Source organism: Epinephelus moara, chromosome 1, assembly GCF_006386435.1.
Source record: "Epinephelus moara isolate mb chromosome 1, YSFRI_EMoa_1.0, whole genome shotgun sequence".
NCBI lineage: Eukaryota > Metazoa > Chordata > Actinopteri > Perciformes > Serranidae > Epinephelus > Epinephelus moara.
Window position 1 is genome coordinate 25,650,167 of NC_065506.1, and position 23,087 is coordinate 25,673,253.

A 23,087-nucleotide genomic window follows, 5' to 3' on the forward strand; every position below is an offset into this window, starting at 1 on the left:
CTGCTCTGTGTGGGCTCAGTGCGCCGAGCACGTGCGCTTTGTTTTGCAGCGTGATGACGCCACGCGTACATTGCAGGAAGTAGTCCACACCAAGCAAACACGGGATATATGCTGCTCGTGTATACCAAGATTATAAAGTAAGTTTTTGCTATGTTAAGCATTTCTGTGGGGAGAAAGCATTAACGGACACAGCTTAGTATGAGACGAGTTGGTTTGTAAAGACAGGAATAGCGACAACCTCGCAATGTATGAGTTTAGCGGCTAGAAGCTAAGCTAACTGTTAGCATTCAGGTCTGCGCTCACTGAACACTGAACTGTTTAACCTGTCGAGATATGTATCGTCCTGCAGCATTGGCAAACCGAAACGATGTCACTCATTTAATGATTAAAATTAACAAGTACGGAGCACGTGACTTTAAAGTGGCAGTCTGATAAACTGGCATAATTGTAGCACCTTGCTGAGTTACCTTAAATGTCTCCAATGAATTCATTCTCACTCTGTGTTTCCTCTCTGCAGGGATGGGAGTGAAAGGTCTTCAGTACTTCATGGACTGTTGCTGTCCAGGAGCCTGTGTGACTGTGAACCTGAGAGAGATGGCCAGACAACATGCTGACAAGAGCCAGCAAGGTTTCACTACCACAGCTAACACTACCAGTTGAGTGTATATCAGTGTGCAAGTAGTGAGACAGTGTGGGGAGCTGTGCTGAATGTGTCTGAAAACTGATTTTGCATTCTTGTCAAGATTACTATTGTTCAGTCAGGGGGTGGGGGCTATGATGGGCATACTAGTATCAATCTTAATTCTTATGGTGCCTCTCTACTAGAAAAGCAGACGAGAGTTACACGGTCCTTCACAGGTGCACACAGAATACAGCAGGGACACTCAGCCTGCTTTGCCTGGGGGCAACTTTTGAAAAACGACAGGAGACTAAATTAGGACACCTGATTCTAATTTGGCCTGACTCATTAACTGACTCATTAACATAACTTATTACTTAATGTAACTTGGCACAAGGATTGACGCTGGGCCTATATGACAATTAAATCAGATATTTTAATGCATTAGTAGCTGAGTCAGGGGGAACCTCCTCTGGCACTTTTTTAACCTCTGTTTTTGATGGTTTCTATGTTTTTTTATGCACTCTGGCACTTCGTTTACATTCAGAGTACAAGAAAAAATTTCTAGTGATAATCAGTTCATTTTTATTATTAATTAGGAAATGGTCAGCGGGTTGCTGGGCACCTTACCTGGCATGTGGGCCGTAAGTAGAGGATCACTGGAATACAGCATCATCAAACACAACAAGAAAATCTGGAAGAGGTCAAACATAGAGAAATAAAACAAAATATAAAGAGATCGCTCAGGATGATGCAGTATGAATGAACATGCTGCTTTATAAAATCAGTGCAAGTATATAAAGTGTATACACCTGTCCACCTATCCTGGTTTTATAAAAGATAATTCTGATAATAATTAGACATTAGACAAAGTGAGGTTTTACACTTTTGTCATACTTAAATTGAAGCATTATTGATTTTACAGATCTGTCTTAATCGCTGTCCGTTATGAAAGTTGTCATCTTCTGCACTGCATTGTGGGATATTTATGCCAGCCTAGTGTCCAGTGTTTGTATACTGCAATCTTTCACCATAAATAGGATGTAATTCATATACTTTTACTCTCATACTAAGTTGTCGATCATAACTAAAAAAAACCCTAATCTACTGTTTTAACATATCAAATAGCACGTTAGTATGGAATTTCGGACACAGCCGTGGACCTTAAGCATGAGCGATGCTAGTAGTTAGTTTGAAAAAAGTTTTGATGAACTAATAGCTGTAAGCTTTTTAAAGCATTAGATAAAAACAAACAGGAAACATTTCTTGACTATTATGTAGGTTGTGTCTCTTGTCAGAGTAGGTTTATGTGCAGCTCTGCTCTCTTTCATTTGTATTTTCACTCTTGTTTAGACCCCACAATCGTTGTGGATGGCATGGCCTGCCTACGCCACTGGTACTCATGTAAGGACTGGATTTGTGGGGGGCAGTGGCGGGAGTACATGGATGTGCTAAAGCGCTGGGTGGAGGCCTTCACCTCAGCAGGCATCAGACTGGTCTTCTTCTTTGATGGGGTGGTGGAGGAGAAGAAGAGACAGGCGTGGGTGAGGACAGAAACTCTGTCAACTTATGGTGTTCAAATATTTGCACTTGAATATGTTGAAAATCAGTCGACTACTATCTTTAGATACAGAGTTTATTGACAGTTGTTTTCTTCATCTGATACACAATACAACATATTCTCCTGTCCACAGGTGAAGAGGAGACGCAGAGTAAACAGGGACGTTTCTAAAATGTTTCGTCACGTGAAGGCATACGGAGAGCAGCCCGGTAGAGAGCTCTTTTGTCTGCCTTCTGGTCTGGCATCATTCACACGCTTTGCTCTCAGGTCAGCACTTACAAGAGAGGCTACGATACTGTAGTCTTCTTGTACAAAATGTATACACAGTGATAATGAAATTAGTGTATTTGAAAGACTATGCTTCACTAGATGGGGTTTGATTTGACATCTTATGATGGTTCCTGTTATTGCTGTTTATGGTGGAATCATTGTCTCTTTCATTGTTTAATATTGTTGCCTCCAGCTCACTGGGTCAGGAAGTGTTTTGCTCGGTGCAGGAAGCTGACTATGAGATTGCCAGCTATGCTCGTCAGCACGGCAGTATGGGCATTCTGGGACAGGACTCAGACTTCATCATATACGATAGGTTTGCTAAAATTATCATGTCTTAATACTTTTGTACTTTGTTGGATTAAAAAAAAAAAAAACTTCAAATTTGCTGAGAAAGACTTGCACTACAACTCACCGATCAGTGAACTTAAAATGCTGGGATTTTATGTTACTGTTAATCATGGAAAATGTGGATGAACTTTCTGAACTGAACATGTAGTTTTGTTTTCCAAAGTGCCCCCTACTTGTCTGTGGCAAAGCTGCGGATAGACAGCCTCACCACTGTCCTGTACGACCGACAGAGACTCTGCCAAACCATTGGACTGGCTGTTACCCAGCTACCGCTGCTGGCCTGTCTCCTTGGTAACGATGTGGTGTCAGAGGAGCGGATGCAGCATGTCAGAAACAACGCCATGGAAACATACAGGTGTCTGTCTTTTAATATTTGTTAAAATATATCTCCCAAAATAAGTCATACCTAGTACTATGTTTAGTTATAAGAACATGAAGACTGGATACACCCGTTCATAATGTAAAACCATATTTTCCACTTCATTTTTAGCCATTTGATGATGAGCCAACTTAGTTCAAACATACATGGGGACATTACATGACCATCATTTTATTGTTTCCCAGAACAAACGATCCTGCATCACACTCTGGTGCTCCTCAGGGGCAGATGGTGCTAGCTGTATCCCACCTTGTGTGCTCCTTGTGGAGTAGAGAGGAGCAACAGACTGGGCTCATCCCTCAGTCTCTGGATTTGTCAGCTCCTCAAAAAGAACTAGTGAAGAAGGGGGTTCGCTCCTATTTACTGCCCGGACAGGAAGGTCTTCAGCAAGGTGACATTTCTGTGCCTCCCTGTGGCTTTGAGAAACACGTTAGTCCAGAAATATTAAAGGTACGTTCTTTACATCATTCTGTCTTTGACGCTGTGAGAGTAACTATTGCCACATTGGCTTATTATGTTTTTAATTTTCTTCCCCCAGGCATGTAGAGAGAAGCACGTAGCAGCAGAGGGTTACATGGTTTACAGTGTTGTGTGTGAGGGAGTCATTGAATGTAGCAACACTCTGGAGGACGAGGAGGACGCTGAGTTGCAGCCTCAGGCTCTTGTCTACAAGCCATGCAGACAACGCATCTACGGGCTGCTGCTGCTGCAGGGGCATGATGGTGGGACAGTAGATTTACTGCAGCTCATAAACACACACACATAGATACAAATGCACTATGGCAACACCATACACTCAGTCCAAAAACCACATATCTAAGCATGAAGTCACAAACAGACAAATGTTCATGTGAAGGTAGACACCTGCAGATTTGTTGTGGTTGAAAGAACAAACAAAAATGTTTTTTTTTTTGGCAGTCCAAGACTAACCTTGATTTTGCGTGTCTTCAGGCAGCAGTGACGACCTTCCAGCAATTAAGGAATGGTTTGTCTACCCTGGAAATCCTCTGAAGGAACCTGAAATAGTTCCCGCTGTCCCAAACAGCCTTCCAGGTACTGTACTTGATAGTTTCTACATATATTGGTCTCTGTATTTTTTAGCTCAGGTTAGGACAAAATCTGGTTCCAATCTAGTAAGACCAGCTGATGCAAATGAAAAAGATGAAGGTATGAGGGGTTTTGATGATTTTCTTCTCGTTAGGATGACATTTTCCCAGTCTTGGGTAATGCACTCTAAATTTACAAAGCTAAGATAAGCAACAAAGACAATATCAACAAACTAGTTTTTTGGTAATAGAAAAATCTACAATGTTTCCAGGGAATGGAAACTTAAAGGGACACAAATATATTTTTTACTCTGGACCGTATTTTCACATGTTTTTGTGTCTCAGTGACTTAATAGGAACAAAATTTTTTGAAACTGACGCAGCAGCGAAACTATAATGTAATGTATTCCCCACAGGCAGTTGTGCACTGTCAATTTATGGCCATTGAAAGTGCTTCTTTTTGCCACTGACAGGCTCAGATTGTTATTACAGGTGTCTGACGACATTACGGAAAAGACTCTACAGAGAAATTAAATGATTTTCTTTACCTATCGCTAGTCTGTTTTATTGTGACCATGTCTGGCTCACAGAAGTCTTGTTCTGAATCTCCCAAGAAGTGACTTGTTGCACGAAAAGCAACGGTGAAAAATGCGGTGGAAACATTAGTGAGAGTTGGAGAGAGGATTACAAGATTTCAGTGAGGCTTCTCCTTGAGTAACACTTGGTTACATGCACTAACAAACAGATTGGATCAGCTAAAGGCAAAGAAAATGTGTGATTTCTTTGTGGGGTCTTTTCCATAATGTTGTAAGACGCTTCAAAAACGATCTGAACCTGTCAGTGGCAAAAACAAGCACTTTTAATGGACACAAATTGTCAGTGAACAGTTGCACATTGGGATTACATTGCAGTCTGTTTCACTGCTGCAGCTATGGCTGCCTCTCTCAATATTGGACCAATTTAAAAAACCATTGTCGCCATTCATCACTTAGACACAGAAACATGGGAAAATAGAGTCCAGGTTCAAAAATACCAAAGTTTTCTTTCAACTTAGCTTGAGACCAACTTCTTTGGCATCACTGGCCATCAGAATGACTGAAGAATGAGAAGTTGCCTCTGGTTATGCTTAATACATCAAAGACATTATGTCACATTTCATGCAGTGATATTATTGTTTCTCTGTCTCAATGTGTAGGTGATCAGCCCAGTCTGGACTCGTTATGGTTTGGTTCTGGTTCTGAAGTTTCTGCTCTTCGCCTGACGTGCTTCCTTTCGATTTTTGACTGCCAGGAGTTCTCAGAGTTGCATGGAGCCATTGAGGACTCTCTCCTGGCTGCTCTCTGCCTGGTCACTCACATAGTCCTCCAGGTACTGTCAATTCTGTCTTGTTTCTTTGATAGATTTCAATAGGAGATGAAAAGAAAGGAAACAGAGCACATTAGCCAAATTCAAACCAATGCTGAGGAGAGTAGTTATTGAACAAAAATTAAATGAATTTCACAGGAAAAGGTGTGTATGAAGGGAAACTGTAAACCTCAGTCAAAGATTTGTACAGGCAGTCCAATGATTTGATTATGGAAGTTATTCACCTCCATGTTTCCTCATGTTTCACTGTGACTGATGTGACTGTTTTGGTTTCTTCGGTCAGGCTGCATGTTTGGCTTAGCCTCAATGAAGAAATTAAGCCGTTAAATGAAACAGTGGAGCACAATGGCATCAGTTTGTACTTAGGCATTTCATAATACCAGTGTATGGGTAGTGAAGCCTCACCTGGTGATTTATGTAAACAAAAAATGAAAGACCAAATGTTTTCAGTGACAATTGAACACACAAGGCAGCTTTTGATTTAGGATTTACATCTATAACATATACAACAATTACTCCGCTCTTTTGTCAACTTGTGATTTGAAGTTAAACATCACTTGTTGACGGTCTGTTCTGTGTTGCTTTGTCACTGCTTAATGGTCGCCACTATCACCCATTGAGTGCCCAGTTTAGCCACAGACACTGGTCTTTGTAACTCCAGCTCTTGCATCAACAACTCCTCTGATAACCACCCAGGGGCTTTGAATATCTTAAGACCCATTTCTTAATTCACTTTATGACAGTCTTGTCCATGTTTTGCTTGTAAATTTTCAGCTATAAACACGTGGGCTGTTTTTAATCCTGTTGTAATGCCGTGTTTTTGATTTTAATCCCTTCAACACAGTGACTACTTTTCAAAGTGTGTGAAAGAAGAAGAGATGTGTGTTTTTGGTTTGTACATATTGCATTGACGTCATCTGACTGAGCTTCAAAACAGCAGAGATCACAAGATCACATCACCAGGATAAAGATGCATGCGTCATTTTGCAGAAGCTAAACAAAAATTAGATTGTACATTCATACATTCATTGATCAACAGTGTAACAAACGAAGTCCTTAAGTTATAGCTCAAATGACCTGAATCTTAAGTGTTATCTTGAGTTTTCAAAAAGTGCTCATGAGGTTAGACTTGCCTTTCATATTTCCGAATAATGCTTATATTCAAACATCTTTTTGTGTCACAAAATATACCATACATTAGTTTTGTATCTCAAGGGAGTGTGATTTAGTATTGCACCTCTCCACGTTGTTTGACTCCTGATGGACATTGACAAAAAAAAAAAGTTCAAAATCAAAGCAGCAGAACCAGAGATATCGTCTTTTTTATTCCAAGCACTCTTCCTCCTGTCAGAATCACAATGCAACTCAAGGTTTGGGTGTTTTTTGCTAGCAGTGTAGTGTAGCCCAGAGTCTTTTGCCTCTAGCAAAGAGGAGGAGTGGGCTCGAGGTCTGGTAAGTTCAAGATTTTTAATGCCTCTGTGTCTTGCAACAGCCGTAACTGGAGGTATTATGTTTTTGGGTTGTCTGTCTCATTCCCGTGAACGTGATATCTCAGAACGCCTTGAGGGAATGTCTTCAGATTTGGCACAAACGTCCAGTTTGAGACAAGAATGACCAGAGTAGATTTTGTTGGTTAAAGCTCAAAGGTCAGTCATATTTTCAGTCATAACTTAAGAATTCAGATGCTAATTGTCACAACACTTCAGACGAATGTCAAACAGAATAAAATCATGAAGTGATTACATTTTATGTCTAAAAGGGCAACGGTCAACTTCACTGTGACATCATAATGTTCTACAAAATCACTTTTCAGGCCTATACTCCACACCATAACTCAGGAACAGATGGGGAGACATTTGGTCAGAATTGGGGGCACTAATCTTGGGTGTCCATCTTGAAACTGGGTTGATTGTCTAGATCTTCTGTGCTGCCAGGTTGAAGACGTGTGTGAAGCATCCACGTTTTAGAATGTGTAGCTTCTCTGCAGCAACATCCATATTATTAAGCACTGCCTACTATCATGGCTACTTATGAGTCTGTAAACTGTCACTGCAACTTGACTGGTTGGCAGAGGCATACAGCCGTGAGATGGTAATTCTAGTTTCATTTTCAAACTTGTGGTCTTCATGACTCAAGTGACATCACTTAAGGCAAGTGATTCAATTTTGTGCAGCTCCCTCTGGAGCAGCAAGACTTCATACAACTTTTTACATATATGCAATAGTGCTCCCCAGTATCTGTAAACGGACTTTGATGTGTAAAATTGGTGTAGTTCCCCTTTAATGGTACAAGTAGCCTCTTATACACATTGTCCTGTCCTGCATAAATAGCCTGTTGCTTCCTCTGCAGCATCAACCAAATGTAATTCAATACCAATCTTGTATTTAATTGAGGAACTGTAAAGTGTCCTCTCCTGCTGTATCCTCATGTAGTTATTAAGTTGAACCAAATAAGTTCCTAACATTTAAGCTCTACAATTGCAGCTCTAGTTTACAATAAAAACATGTGATCAGTTTGCTATGAAGGAGCAGTGTTGGACTCTGGCTCTGGTTGACTGGCCACAGTCAAACACACGATCAGTGACGTTTTAACCAACTAGCTGAACAGGATTTTAACCCGACACCTTTGTAAGTTAGACCTGTTTCTACAATATAATTTTACCCATCAGCACTCTGTTCAGACAGACAGAGTTGAACACTCAGAGATACAGAGGTCAACAGACCGCCATTCAGACAGATGCAGATTTTTTTGGAAAACAGACAGACGGACGCTTGGAGTCAATCATTTAAGTGGCTGAAGGAGCAACAGACAGACAGCAGAGTGGCTTGTTTGATGGCTCGTTAGCTGAGTAGTCAGGCTGACAGACAACAGTAGCTGTTGTTGTGCGATCACTGCTGCATTCACATTCCCTCGTCACTCTTCAATTTAAATAGCTTCAGGATTTGTTTGTTTTGTACACACAGCTGGGCAGCCTTGTTTCTGCATTCAGCATTGTTTCTTTCTATGTTGAATTGTTGCACAGAGAGCAGACAAAACAAACTGACCCACACAGAAGACGCACTGGGATGTGATTGCATTGGCTAACCATATATTTTCCTGTGTGTTTGTGTGTGTGTTTTCAGGGCCAAACTTTGTCTCAAGAGGATGTTGATGCCTACCTGAGCCAGGCTGTGTGTCTGAGACTAAAATCCCCCAAGGAGCTCCAACAGATCAAGGTCAGTTTCAAACACAAACGCACACACACTGCATATATGCTCCACTGTTTATTATTTTTAACCAATAATACCCATGTTTTTAAAAAGGAGCACATCAGTCTACTGATTTTCACTCATTCATTTTGTCCGAATGCACCATAAAGTTGTGGTGTTTCCTGCTGCGAGAAGACAATGTCCTCTGCAGTTTACAGTAAACAAGGTCGTCTTGTGACAAACACAGCTCAGAAAATGTTTCCAATAATAGAAAGTGAGAAGAAAAATGGGGAGAAAACACAAATAAGCTGCTGATTGAGTCTTCAGAAAATCAAACAAACAAGCACACAACCAAAACACCCCAAACAATTATGGTTAAACTCTAAAGTGGCTGTAAAGCAAATGGCAATTTTTGTATTATAGATTTTTAAAAAATCAAATGCTGAAATGAAAACACATATGTTTCCATATTCTTTATTTTCCATATTCTTTATTTTATTTATTTATTTATTTTTTTGATGAATAAGATCCCAAATAACATATTGACAAGCACAACCTGAAAACTGATGGCTTATTATGATATGACTGTCACAGCTGAAGCAGCTGTAGTTACATTTTATATCTGTAAACAGTTTTGCAGTTGTTATAGCTGATGATCAAGTTTATTGTGTAAACTACAAACAAAGTAGCACTACCTGCTGACGCTGGTAAAACATGTTACATAACTCTTAAAGGTCCAGTGTGCAGGATTTATTGGCATCTAGCAGTGAGGCTGCAGAATTGAAACCACTCCCGTTTGCTAAATGTGTAGGAGAACTATGGTGGCTAATGCAAATGGCCCTTTCAAGAGCCAGTGCTTGGTTTGTCCACTCTGGGTTACTGTAGAACAACACGTCAGACTCCATGGCAGAGGGACCTCTTGTATATAGGTATAAACAGCTCAATCTGAGGTCATGGGAATCCTAAATGCTATATCATAGCAGATGAGAGAAATTTTCCTTGAGGTCTTTCCTCAGAAAGGGATCTCTTAGTTAAGGTTAGGAAAAAAGTTGTGGTTTGGGTTAAAATGAATGGATTTCTGTCAGAAAGGGCCTTCTGGGAGTCTACAAGGAAAACTAGTAGGCAGCTGGACTTGCTTGAGTTTCTTGAAGATGTTTCACCTCTCATTCAAGAGGCTTCCTCAGTTCTGAATTGGATGAGAGGTGAAAACATCTTCAAGAAACTTAAGCAAGTCCAGTTCCCTGTGATGAAGCACTTTGGATTGTGAACTGTAGTAGATGGGGAAAACAACTTGTAAAATGCCACGTGCTAGTTTCGGTGCTTGCAGCACTACTGTGTGAAAATGGCTGAGGCCAAGTTTAAGTGCATGTTTACATGTTACATTGTTGTAAGGGTAGTGTAGGTCCTCAGGGGGAATAGCTCAGTGCATGGTGGCCAAAACCAAGTGAAGTGCTCGTGTCTTGTTTCCCAACTGCGGGTTGAAGTCAAGGGGGGAACCAATGTCACCATTAAAATTACTATTTAATTGATGTGACGTACACATCTAAATTTCACTGAAAAGGTTAGATCTTTTTAGCCGAATGTTGCTTTACAAAAAAAACAAGCATTTGTAAACTTCTAATATGAAGAACACAGGTAAGCAAAAACAAAAAACCCACATCTTGTAAAACCAGCATAGTTTGGCGGGATTTTTATTTTTTACTTACTGATTTGTTTTCATGTTTTGTGGGATAATTTGCAAAGTCCATAATGCACAGTGCAAAGTGCCATGCATTAAAGTGGCGTTTAAAATTCTATTAGGTTTTTGAAAAATGTTATTATTGATCTCAAATGGCTTATGGTGATGTTAAGCTAAGTTTAACCTTCCGTTTAAAAGACAGGGAAATTAGTTGTTAGGACGATCCCTGTTCCTCATACCGTTCGGCCCTACACTGAGACCAGCAGGACAGCATCCTTACTTCTGTCTCGTCCGTGTCATCAGTGATCCTGGTGGATCCGACTCGTGAGCTCTCACAGATGCGAGCATCATCGAGTCAGCTGTGCTTTTCCATCTTCTGGGAAAATGGCTGCGTTGTTTGCTGCCTTGTTGTAGCCCCATTTATTTTTACGGCTTAATTACCATACTTAGGTCTAGTAATTTGTATTTTTGCTGCTCGTCTGTTTTCTACACAATAATTAGGGCTGGGCGTTGATTTGAATATGCTGTCTGGGAGAAGTTCAGAGCTGCAGCAGGAGGTTAACTGAGTGACTAGTGTATGGATTAACTACACACAGACTAAGCACATGCCAAAGGTGGGTTAACACACAGTCAGTTTTTAATATTTGATTGTGTATGCAGTTGTGTGCACGGAGAAACCTGCAGTGCAAAGTCAAAACCTGCCTCTGTGTTTTTCCACAACACGCCCCAAAGAAGGAAAGATTTTTATAAAGTTAGATAAGTGTGTGTGCATGAGCGTGAGTGTTCAAATGAGTGAAAATGAGTCTGTGTTTGTGTGTGTGTGTGTTTAGGGGAAAGGGGTTGTGGGTAGGTTTTGGGATGCGTCGGTTTCATTGCAACATTCCTCCCCATGGGACCGTGATTGTGGCGTGTGTGTGTGTGTGTGTGTGTATGTGTGTGTGTGACAGAGAGAGTGTGCTGGCGACAGTCGCCTGTCTGTCCTGGCTGACGCTCACCACATGGAGCTATTTACACCAAGCACACTCCGCCCCGCTGGACACACACACACACACACACACACACACACACACACGTTTCTGTCTTTGTCCCTCTCACTCGGTGTGTTCTCATGTTCTCCTGCTTTATACTCTCGACCACTGTCCCTCTTTTGTCTCTCTTCACGTTGCTCTTTACCTCTTGTCTCTCCGTCCTTTTGTGCCTGTGTGTTTGAGCGCTCCTTCAGGCTCTTGTGTCTCCGTCCAGCGGTTCATTGTTTTCAGAAGGTGAAGCTGTGTTTGACTGGAAGCAGGTGGCAGGCAGGGCTGTGTGTGTAAGTGTGTGTGTGTGTACACGTAATCACTGTTATCAGTGCTATCTGCCAGAGGACAGGTGACAGCAGAAAGCACACACACAGACATCTGCCTGCTGTTATCGACGGCTGTTGGCACCGTTAACTTGCTCTCCACTTCCTCGTCATCTTCATCCTCCTCCAGTTTCTTTTTTCTGCTCGTACACTGTTGCAGCCTTTTATGGTCTTTGTCAGCAAACAACATAACTGTCCTCCTGTTTTTTCTTTAATGGGTCAACTCAAACTATCTGTAACAGAATCCATTATTTAAACAAAAAATCGCATTTATTTAGAAGCACAAAACATCTGTAGAAAATCTTTTGTGTTTTTCTCTTTGTTTCAATATTAAATTGAGATGAGATGTTATCTTTAAAGTGTCACTTTATTAAACAATGGGTTTCATTGGATATTGAATAACTTGCTGACTCACTTGTGTATATCTTAAATTGTGGATTGGACTGCTTTCTTCCAACAATATAGAAACTCATGGAGCTTTACATTCAGAAAAATACATAACCAAAATGTTTTTTCATCCTCACCTTTCCCTTCCTCATGTCTCGTCAATTTGTAGTGTATTGAGGGTGCATGCAGGTTCTTTAAAAGTCTTCAAATGTTTTCAATTTTATAAATATTAGGTCTTAAAAGTCATTGAAATAGTCTTAAAATTTGATTTTGTGAGGTCTTAATTGACACAAACATTTAATCTAATTTTATTTATTGATCTTTTAATTCATTTTTGTCAAAATGAGTTGAGCCCTTCTGTGTGAAAGTTCACATTTCTGGTGTTACAAATCTTAAAACCTACCTCTGAATATAATATCGTCTCTTTACTTTATAATTGAACTCACCTGTTGGCAAAATGTAGATCAACCTAACTCACTCTAATAACCATATTCCTATTAAATAAACCTACCTTGGCACAGGACCACCTATATGGACTGTTGCTTATCTTTATACTCACCTGCAGTGCTTGAATAAGAAGATTATTTATCCGAAAATAAATCACCTTTTAAAGGTCTTAAAAAGCATTTCATGTGCGTATCTGGAACCTGTAGACACCCTCACCATATCATTCCATTAGAAAAACTCTACAGTCTCATTTAAATGCCACATATACTGCATTATTTCACTTTAAAATCAGTGTGAAATTTGTTGCAGTGAACAAATCCTAGCAAAGAAGTTTCACTGTCAAATAAAAAAAACCACAGCAGCCAATCACTTTCACCTAGCAGGCTGGATAGCTGGTGACAGTCGAGTGGGTGGTCTGAGTCGTATGTAATTGTGTGATTTATGCGTCAGGATTGAGCAGATAAGGTTGTGCAAATTAGGGTTGGGAAACAACAATTATTTTAGCAGCTGAGAGTAAACTCTTAAGGAATTTGTTCCGGGTGGTGACACCAAGCATATTGAAGAAACAGATGGCTCTGTGCAGCAGGACTATTTCAATGATGCTACGCTTCAGGAAGATGTTTGTGGTGTGTTGATTGAAACTAAAGGTGTTATGGATGCCTCAAACTCGCGACTTCTCTTTTAATTAAGTTAAGTTCAACAAGCTTTATTAATGTAAATGTCATGACAAATATGTCAGAGTGTGTAAAGTGAATTTATTATTGAGGGAGTGTGACTGCTTGTAAATGGATGTATGAAAACTAGTTGAGATTTCTTTGTCAAATGATAATTCATATTTTGCATCAATGATGTCAATAAATTACAAGATTTATTTAGGGAAAATTGGTCATCTTTTATGTGGCTGTCCAATCAGTGCTGTAGTAAATGTAGTCAATGAAAGCAAGAAATTTCTCATGCTATTTTGACCGAGAAAGCTGAGTTGGCAGCTGCAAAATCTGTTCTTCTTCATGCATCCAGCGCCATCATTTGACATGACAGTGATGTAGCTGGATGCCAGGAAGAACCACAATTTCAGCCTTGACTTTTAGCATAACCATGGGCCGTTCTCTCGATCAGCGGTTCCCAACTGGTCAAGCCAGGGGGTCCAGATTTCTCCGTAGTCATTATTTTGCAGTCCCACAGTTTAATACATTCAGCGTCATACATAGTGTTTGGCCATGTGGTTGAGCTACTTTGCTGTCTCTGTAAAGTAGCTGTCAGTTAGTCACTCATTCTACAGCAGAAAACAGCACTTCAAAATAAAAGCTCTACGCTGGAAATTTACTGAACTTAACAATTAAATTAAGTGTGGTGACTTTCCATTCAGAATGGGCCTACAACCCACTTTTGGACCAAAACCCTCCAGTTGGGAACCACTGCTCTAGATGTTGCTCAAAAACAGAACTTTCTTGTTCTCTTTGCTTGTATTGTAAACTGGCTACATTTCCAAAAGCGAAACACACATCTCAAAATATGAGCGCATGAATGCATTTACCATCAACATTGATTGGACATCCACATTAAACGTGGTGAATTTTCCCTTTAATTCACCTCTGTTGATGTCAGGTTTGACCTGCTGGCAGCTCAAAAGACAGTCACCATCACTGCAGTCGTGGTTGTCTCATATTCAAAGTTCAGATACTCCAAAGTATCAAGCGTCATGTTAACGTACTACAAACCAAATGTAAAACCAACCTTTTTTTCTCCTCCATTCTCAGCTGCCTTTCCTATCCAGTCGTGCGGTGCAGCTGGGATCTCTCTACATCCGAGGACTGAGCCACCTGCTGGGTGCTAACTGTGCCAGTGGCTGCCCGCTGCCCAACGCTGCCCTCATGCCTTGGCACAGCTTCGACGGACGGCTGTTCCACTCAAAGTACCTGCTGGCACATAGTGGCACAGAGAAGTCTGTGTTGCTGGACAGCGATGTGAGTGGAGACAGAAAAACAAAAAGGGGAATGTGTGTGTGTGTTCTGTTGCAGCTGCTTGTATGATATTCTGTATTATTTTATTACCGTTTATGAACAGTATGATTTTGAGATGTGTAATCCAAAGTGTGTTTTTGTCTGTCTCTCTCTTCAGTCGTCCTGTTTGTCTCTTTTTCTCCACCTGAGAGAGAAACTTACAGAAACCTGCAGGAAGCAAGGCAGAGTTCTGCAGTCCAGACCCCGTGTAACAGAACATAAAACCACACCAGGACCCAGATACAGAGGGAGACACACAGGTGAGACATGAGACATACTGACATGTCTTTATAGATGCCCAGTAGCTTCCTATAACTTCAGCCACCTGCCTTTTACAGACTGTTTTTAGTACAAGTGAACACTTTCTTCTTACTTATGACTGATGTTGTTTGTGGATGGTTGTCATCATGTAGGGAAAGAGACATCAACACTGTGGGTGTGAAGTTTTGTCTATAAAGATGTTGCTGTATGCTACCCATACCCACATATCAAAAACATAACAAGGGTCACAATTAAAAAATTATGATACTAGTACCAATGCCACGACCCTCAAAGTGATACAGATACCAATAGAGAATTTAAAACCTTTTTCCCCACTTTATTCGATATCCATCATGTGAGTGGAAGCATTTAGCTGTGTGAAATGCCACCAAACGACACAGGCATGTAGTATAGCCATTGCATTGGACATTTTGGTGGCTCCTGGGCGCGCTGAACATCCAGCTCCATCAATCACCAGACCACAGACTGTATGGGTTGTCTTGTTTCTAGATCTGAGTACAAAAGGATCAAATGCAGGTATTGTTTAAGCGGAGAAGTTTCAGTACTACTTGGTACTGGGTTACTTCGGCCACTACCTTACAGTTATTGAGTACCCATATCCAGTCCTATCAGTGTCTGTTTGTACCTGGGGGTAAAAATTGTCACACTGCAACTATTCGACTATTTACACCCATCCCCATGACGCATATGGATCCAACAATGTGCTGTGACTGGTTAGCACTGTTCACACTGACACGTCAAGGTTACAAATTTACATGAAAAAACTCACAAATGTACAGCCAGAGAGTCAGGTGATGTATTATAAAGGTCAACACTGTGCAGGAGGGTAGTAAGACACAGTGAGTGAGCACAGGTCTTTCACACAGGAGACAGACGTTTGAGTCTCAAGCGAGTCAAGATTTGGTCTATTATTTTCAGTTTTAGGATGAAGCTGCTGAATGAACACTGTGTACATAAACTTCAGAAGAATAGCTAAATAGACCTGTCTGTGTTTACATGATATTTAGACGTTGCCAGGACACCAAGACCACAATGGCTATTTACACCTGGGGAGTATTAAGTATTGCGTATAAAGTATTGCAAATGTTTTTTGAAATTTGCCAAATTTTCCACTGTTTCAAATCTACTTTGATGATTTTAAACATAAAATCATAATTATTTTAAGCACTTAAATGAGCATGTGCAGTTGTTTTAAACAATATTTTTTATATTTGTTGAAATGCTGTGTGTTTTAAAAGTGATTTAATGCCTTTCATGTTTTCCCCTTCCTTTCTCTTACTCAACACTCGCTCTGTCTGTGATTGTTGGTTTTGTGTTGTTTCGTGTAACATAATTATGCTGCTATTTTGGCCAGGACTCTTTGGAAAAAAAGAGTTTTTGATCTTGTGACCATCCTGGTTAAATAGAGGTCAGAGAGAGAAAAACGTTTTGACCTGAATTAAGAAATATTATGGTGTCTCTAGGGCGCCCTGGTGGCCCAGTGGTTAAGATGCATACCATATAACCACAGTGTCCTTGATGCATATCTGCCTGGGGACCTTTGTCCCATGTCACATCCCACTTTGTCTTCCTGGGTGTCCTTTCTGTACTGTAAAAGTTTCAATTAAAAGGCAATGGCCCCTAAAAATATAAAAGTGATTTTATAATGTCTGCATATTTTTAAGGCTCTAATAGGAGTTGGTCTTTATTTCCAATCACTGTCCAAAGCACAGAGAAGTAAAAACACCGAGGCTCATATGAGAAACTGATGAAAATACTCTGGAGCCGAACAGAGAAGCAGCATTTTAATCTTGACAGTTCATCTGTGGTTGTAGTTCTCTGGTGCCCCTCACAGAACCACATTACCCAGAGGGCCGCGCTGTAACGAGCTCCATGTGTGCTGCGGCCTTAATGCATACCGCCCGTGTGTGTGCGCACACACACGCACACGTGCACGCTTGGATCCGAGACTTGCTTTGTCAGTGCACTAGTAATAGTAGGTTTCTGTTTATAGGCTGAGAGAGCTCTATTTTAAGACACACAACAAGACTAACTGATTACAGACCTCTCTCCTCTGTCTCTCCCCTCTTTGTGTTCCCCTTCCCCTCAGTCGTTCCCCTCCGTCTAACTCCTCAGCCTTTTATTTTTCTTCGTTTCTTTGCTTTATTTCTCGCTGTTGCTCTCTTTCTGGTGCTGTGTGCAGAGCCAGACGCCTTTCTGTCTTATTATACTCAGATTTTCAAACACGTCACACACCTACTATCTTGTTTTGTGTCAGTGTGGCCTGTCTGTATGTGATGCTCTTCACTGTACAGACTGGGGCTCTGTCCATACAAGACTCGTCTGTAGTTTACAGACTCACTGGGCAATCTCAGAAGACGACTCAGCAGCAGTTTATGAAACGTGAACCCGTATTTTCTGTTCAACCCTGTGACTCCTTGTAAACCTTTTGTGACTGTTCCTCTGCGTGCCCTGTTGGCGCAGAGTCTCCGAATTGCGCCGAACTGTCTGCGATTTGCCCAAGTCGACCCTTGTGGGTCTCATGAGGATGTTCGGGGTTTTATAGATGGAAGGCTGTGCACTCTTTATACCTCAGTGTTTCATTTCTGCCAGACGCAGACACCAATCATTACTACAGAACTGTGGGGATATGGAGTGTGTGCCTGTGTGTGTGTGTGTGTGTGTGTGAGGGGGAGAGAGACAGAGTTTGTGTGTGCGTGAGAGTAGTGGTGGCGCTATGTGGTATCGTTGAGGGCCCGGTTTGGTTTTTGTTTGGAATCAGGCCTGATGTTTAGTCTCCTCAGCAAATATCTCCTCTGCCCGCCTGCCCTTGCAATTACACTCCAGCAGTGAATCCAGTATAGCTGCTCTCCCACATCTTTTCAGGTTATTTCTGTCCAAAAAGACAAAAAGTAAATGAAGACAACCTCATTTTCAGATTCGTAGAGTGCGTTTTACTTTGGTGAGTAAAAGTGATGTACCTCTCTCCTCCAGTCTGTCCTCCAGTAGTGTTCATTTTCCTTCACACACATTTAAATCCGACACAGGAAGAACATATTTTCTCTAATCTCCCTCTTTAATCTTATTTGTCTCCCTCTTTTGGTTTTATTCTGAATCTCTAAGAAACTGAGACTTTTCCGAAGACATGTCGACCACAGAAACAGATCTGAAAGAAGTGTTGGTGCTTGCGGCCTGACTGACACATCCACTTAAGCATGGCGTGCTTTCATGTGCCTTTTTTCTGCACTTTCACACTCAGCGAGTGGATTGATGACAGGATGGTGGCCTGATTTAGCCGAGCAGGCTGCAGCTCCCTTTTGGCAAGATCTAAAGTTGGACTTGATGTTTTATTTCAAGCACTTTGTAATTGGCTTAAAATCTGCCACATCTGTCAAAGTTCTTTAAGTGAAAAGTTTGTCACAGGCTTTTCTGAGAGCGAGGATATATTTTAATGGTAGCTAAACAGGAGTTGGGAAATATTGAGCTTTTTCTGACGGTTAATAGATTTTGTAACCAATAGTAGAGCAACAGACCATAAATACAAAACACATGTTTCATCTTAGTTTGTTTTTCTGTGAGATGACAGTTGACAAGGAGATCTGTGAGCATTCAGCTCCACGAAACCTTTCTGTCTCTGAATAATTCGGCTTTCGACACTGGCAGCGTTTGTCAGACTTGATGAGTGTGTATGTCCTCTGTGATATGCCGTTTGGTTTTTTTTGGCTGTTCTGTGGGAAGCCTTGAAATAATTGCGGACAGACTTTAAAGACAAGCTGAGTGTGTGTATGTGTGTGTGTGTGCGTGTGTTTGGGAGAGAGAGAGAGAGAGAGAGAGAGAGGAGCAATTGTTGATCCTTTTTGCACAGAGCGCGGCATTTAACCAACATCTACTAAGATTGCTGAATTGATTGCTGGGGTTGTCTCTTACCGGTTACATTAGATTATTCCTAGACTCCTAACACAAGTAAGGCTAGTAGAGGCTCATATTTCAGTAGAAAAACAACTTCACTACCACAGCTTCTCTGTTTTAGTTCACTTTTACTGCTCTCATCAGCATTGGTTTTGGCTTCAGCAGGCAGCTGTTTTCATCAGTCTTTGATAACCCTGCTGTACTCTACCTGCTCAGCACCAAACAGCAGACAGACACAGGCTACATCCACACACACTTGAGAACCCCTAAAATGGAGACAGGGATGTGTTCTTGTCTGGACGGGCAGACATGCAGACTTTTTAAAACTACGACGCAGACACCCATGTTCACTTCCAGATTGGGTCTTATCAGTCATGACGTGTCAAGTCAAACATCATAGCTAGGTCTACATACTTTTTGTGATTTTATCCTTCTTGTGTGAGTACTGCCTTCTCATTGTCATGGCCAGAAACGTTAGAAAGGTAACCATATTTGCCTTGTAGCGACAACCAATAAGTTTATCACTGCCTTAACCACACTAAGCCCTGTTTCCTCCGAGCAGTACGGTACGGATCAGTTCAGTTCAGTACGCTTTTTGCCCATTTCCATTGTGAAAAGTTGTGGATGGTACCAATGGAACTGTTCTGTACCGTCCCCATTTTTGGTCCCCCCTCTGTTGGGGTACCTAGCACACAGTTCCAGTACTAAAAGGTGGAGCTGTGAACATTGCAGTCCGTTGATTGGTCAGTAGCGGACAGTCACTCTTGCTCAGGGCTGAGTTGTGGCTGGTTTTGAAGCTTGTTCATACTGTTAAGAGTTTTATGACTGTAACTATAAAATGAAAGGATGAATCGCTACCTCTCACAGCAGCTGTAGTCAGAGAAAAAAAGTAACTTTATTCACTGGGCCGACAGCTGGCAACTTTTAAGGTGAAACATTAACTTGTAATGTTACTCAATGCATGAGTTGACAACGTGAATCAATCAACGCACCTTAAATTTCACTGTGACAACTTGGACCATTACTTTAGTTTTTATATGACATACACTTTTAGTAATGAGTGGATCTTCCAGTGTTTATATATATTAATTACAACTGGGTTATGTGAACTGCATATATTCTAATCCTCACTCGGAGAAGAGAGAAAAAAAAAAAAACATCATGGAGTGCCGTTTATGTGACACTAAACCCCTGAGCTTGCCTGAGAAGGACTAAATGCACAAACCAGCTATCTTTAAATATCCCATGGAGAGACTCTCACTGCAGCCTGTTTTATTTTGTTCTGAAAATATCAGCGTGTAACCTCGTTCTGTGGACGATAAACGAGGTGCAGACTTCCATATGTGTCACTGCTAATGAGGAAATACAGTGAGTGCTGGACGGAGCAGTGCGTGACAACAACCCCGTCCACATTTAAGGGTACTGTTTGCGGTGGTAACCCTAGGGTCTAGGTACCACGTCTGAAGGGTACTTTTGGTTCCAAAGGTACAATACCGAAAGTGTTTGGTGGAAACAGGGCTTAAGTTTTCCTGTCGTTTAAATATTACATTTCTCACTTTCAGGCCGGCCTCCAGGTGGAGAGAACTGGAGAGAAAGAGGAGAGACGACAGGAGACCATCGACATGGAGGAGGAGGATGGAGGGAGAGAGGGGAGGCAAGAGGAGACCCGCGTGAATATGAAAACAGTGAGAGACTGTGGGACAGAGGAGGAGGGATGAGAGGAGGCCATTTTCACCCTCATCCTCATTCTTATTCTAACTGGCATGATGGAGGACCCCAGAACTGGAGCCGTCCTCCAAGACAGTCCAGAGGTCGATCGTACGGTAACACAGGAAGATACCAGCTGGCTCCGAGGTAACACCGGTGTGGAGCTAAATGTCCTCCTCCTTTAATGTTTCATTTGTTCTTATCTGCACTATAATGTCACATTTCATCCTCTCCTCTCCTCTCAGATGGTCACAGCCTCCTGCACCAGGAACATAACTCGACCCTGAACAGAGAGGAGGGAAGAGGAGGATTAGAGGGGAGGATTGAGGAGTTAAGAGGATGGGAAACAGATGATGAAAGGAGCAGAGGAATCAAATTTCTCTGAACAAACTGATTAGTGAATTACCCGTCAGGAGTGTTTGTCTAAAGGATGCAGTAGGTAGAGAAATGGGGATTAAGAGGAGGCAGAATGAAGAGATTAGGAATATGTTATTCAATTTACCATTTTAATCTGAAATTGTCTTTTTGTGCTTCTCAAAATAATCCCGTAGACATACTTTCAAAGTCCATCAATTCAAAGCCTCTCCTTTATCTCGGGGCATCTTACCTTTCTCACTGTGGCAGAAAATGAACAGTATGCATGAGCACTCACCAAACAAACACAGAAATAAGCCACTTTGAAAATGCGCTGAGTGGATTAGAGGTTAATCCTCAAGCCTGTTTTCACCTCTTATCTTTGACAATAAAAGGGCAGAGATCTTAAAAGCTGTGTGTGTCCAGTAGAATAATCCTTTTAAAGGAATGGTTTTAACTGGAGAAACAGTAATGCCGGTATCAGATATCGGCTGAAATAGGGCATCAGTACAACAGATTTATACCCGCCTGTAAACTGATACCGAGAGCCGTTTGTGACATGTCAAAAACAAAGTGAGACAACTTGAGTTTCAGCTTTTGTCATACACAGAAGAATGTGGTTGTCTGTAATGGATACTAATGGAGAAAGAGGTTTATATGTTTAACTGTTTTGTACTGACGTAAATGTTTTCTCTTGAGGCCGGTGCGTCCTTTCTTATTTGACGAGGTCGACCGTTAGTGTTTTATTAAAGGCCGTATGATAATGACAGTTTGGAGCAGGGAAAGCTGAACGTTGATTTTTTCAATTATTCATACAGTAGTCACCTATAACCAGTGGTGTAGTGGAGGATATATTGAGGTATGCTGGGTACACTCACATCTTTTTCTGGCCATTTATAATATACCCACCTGTAAGCTTAAAAGCTACTGGACAGTATACCCACTTTCTCCTTGGTAACCTACCCATCTACCTAGTCGTCCACCCACCTCATCAACTACCACGACACCACTGACTATAACTACAAAATGAAATTACTGACTGAGTTTAATTTACTGTGCCGCTCAAAGGCTACTGCCAGCAGCTACTGGCAACTTTTAAAGTGGAATGTTTTCTTGCATGTCACTCAATGGACAATTGACATAAATCAGTCAATCAAGATAAAAACCATTCCATTTGTTTTTATTGACTCTTGCATACACTTTCAATTTCAACCAGTTAATGTGAACAGTAAATTGTTGCAAGCACACTCCGGGCGCATTGCACTGCAACTCATTAGCAGACGACCACACGCGTCCAGGAGCACTGATGTGGGATTGCACATTAAAAATGAAACGTGCGGCATTCGCTGCCGGTGTGTTTTGGCCTTAAACATTCTGATGCACTCTGCAGCACTACCCTGCACTATCTAACTGCATGGGGAAAAAAAGATGAGAAGACACCAACTGTGCACAGAAACTTCGGTCACTCAGCTGCTGTGACATTTTGCTATGGTAAATAGCAATATACCCTACAAATGCCATGGCTAAAGCCGGCTAGACAACAAGGGTCATGCATCTGAGATCAAAAAGAACACTAGACGGTAGCCAATTAATGTGCACATGCCACCAACTGGACAGGGGGGTGATTGACTTAAAGTTACAGTGGAACACTGTCAGTGTTTTAATCTGTGAAAATGACAGACAGATGTATGATGAAACTTTGATCTTAAAATTGTGATCAAGACCGAAGTCAAATAAATGTGTCAATATTTGTTGACAACATTTGACGCGACAACACATGAAAACTCACTCCGTTTAAGTCAGTGCTTATTTCCATTACTTGTGGTTACAGTTGATGTTATCTTAAAACAATAGCATGGAGGATATTGAGTGCATGGGGATCAAAATGCTGTGTGTGTGTGTGTGTGTGTGTGTGTGTGTGTGTGTGTGTGTGTGTGTGTGTGTGTGTGTGTGNTGTGTGTGTGTGTGTGTGTGTGTGTGTGTGTGTGTGTGTGTGTGTGTGTGTGTGTGTGTGTGTGTTGGGTTGATGAGGAATGTATAGCCTTTACAGTCAGGTCATCTTCCTGTAGCACCGTGAACGTCGTAAAAACCCACCGGAGAGGAAAAGGATGCAGAGAAAGTTCCACAGCCTGAGTGCTCTCATTCCTTTGTGTGTGTGTGTGTGTGTGTGTGTTTGCCTATAAGCAGAGCAGTAAAGAAATGTGAGTGAATTTCTCAACAAAT

The 23,087-nt window shown here is 41.3% G+C and overlaps 1 protein-coding gene across 2 annotated transcripts; it reads left to right on the plus strand.

Moving 5' to 3' along the window:
- fam120b (family with sequence similarity 120B) lies at positions 1-22,250 on the plus strand. Of its 2 annotated transcripts, none has more exons than XM_050036028.1 (15): positions 1-137; positions 518-628; positions 1,973-2,163; positions 2,314-2,447; positions 2,644-2,766; positions 2,965-3,156; positions 3,366-3,630; positions 3,719-3,902; positions 4,132-4,233; positions 5,422-5,594; positions 8,714-8,806; positions 14,391-14,597; positions 14,752-14,893; positions 20,366-20,657; positions 20,756-22,250. In XM_050036028.1, exons 2-15 carry the CDS (start codon positions 520-522, stop codon positions 20,784-20,786), a joined length of 2,238 nt encoding a protein of 745 aa, XP_049891985.1. In that variant the 5' UTR covers positions 1-137; positions 518-519; the 3' UTR covers positions 20,787-22,250. The 2 variants fall into 2 exon arrangements, with proteins under 2 accessions (XP_049891985.1, XP_049891903.1); XM_050035946.1 differs by having other exon boundaries at positions 518-655; positions 20,756-22,246.
- Positions 22,251-23,087: the final 837 nt, after the last annotated feature.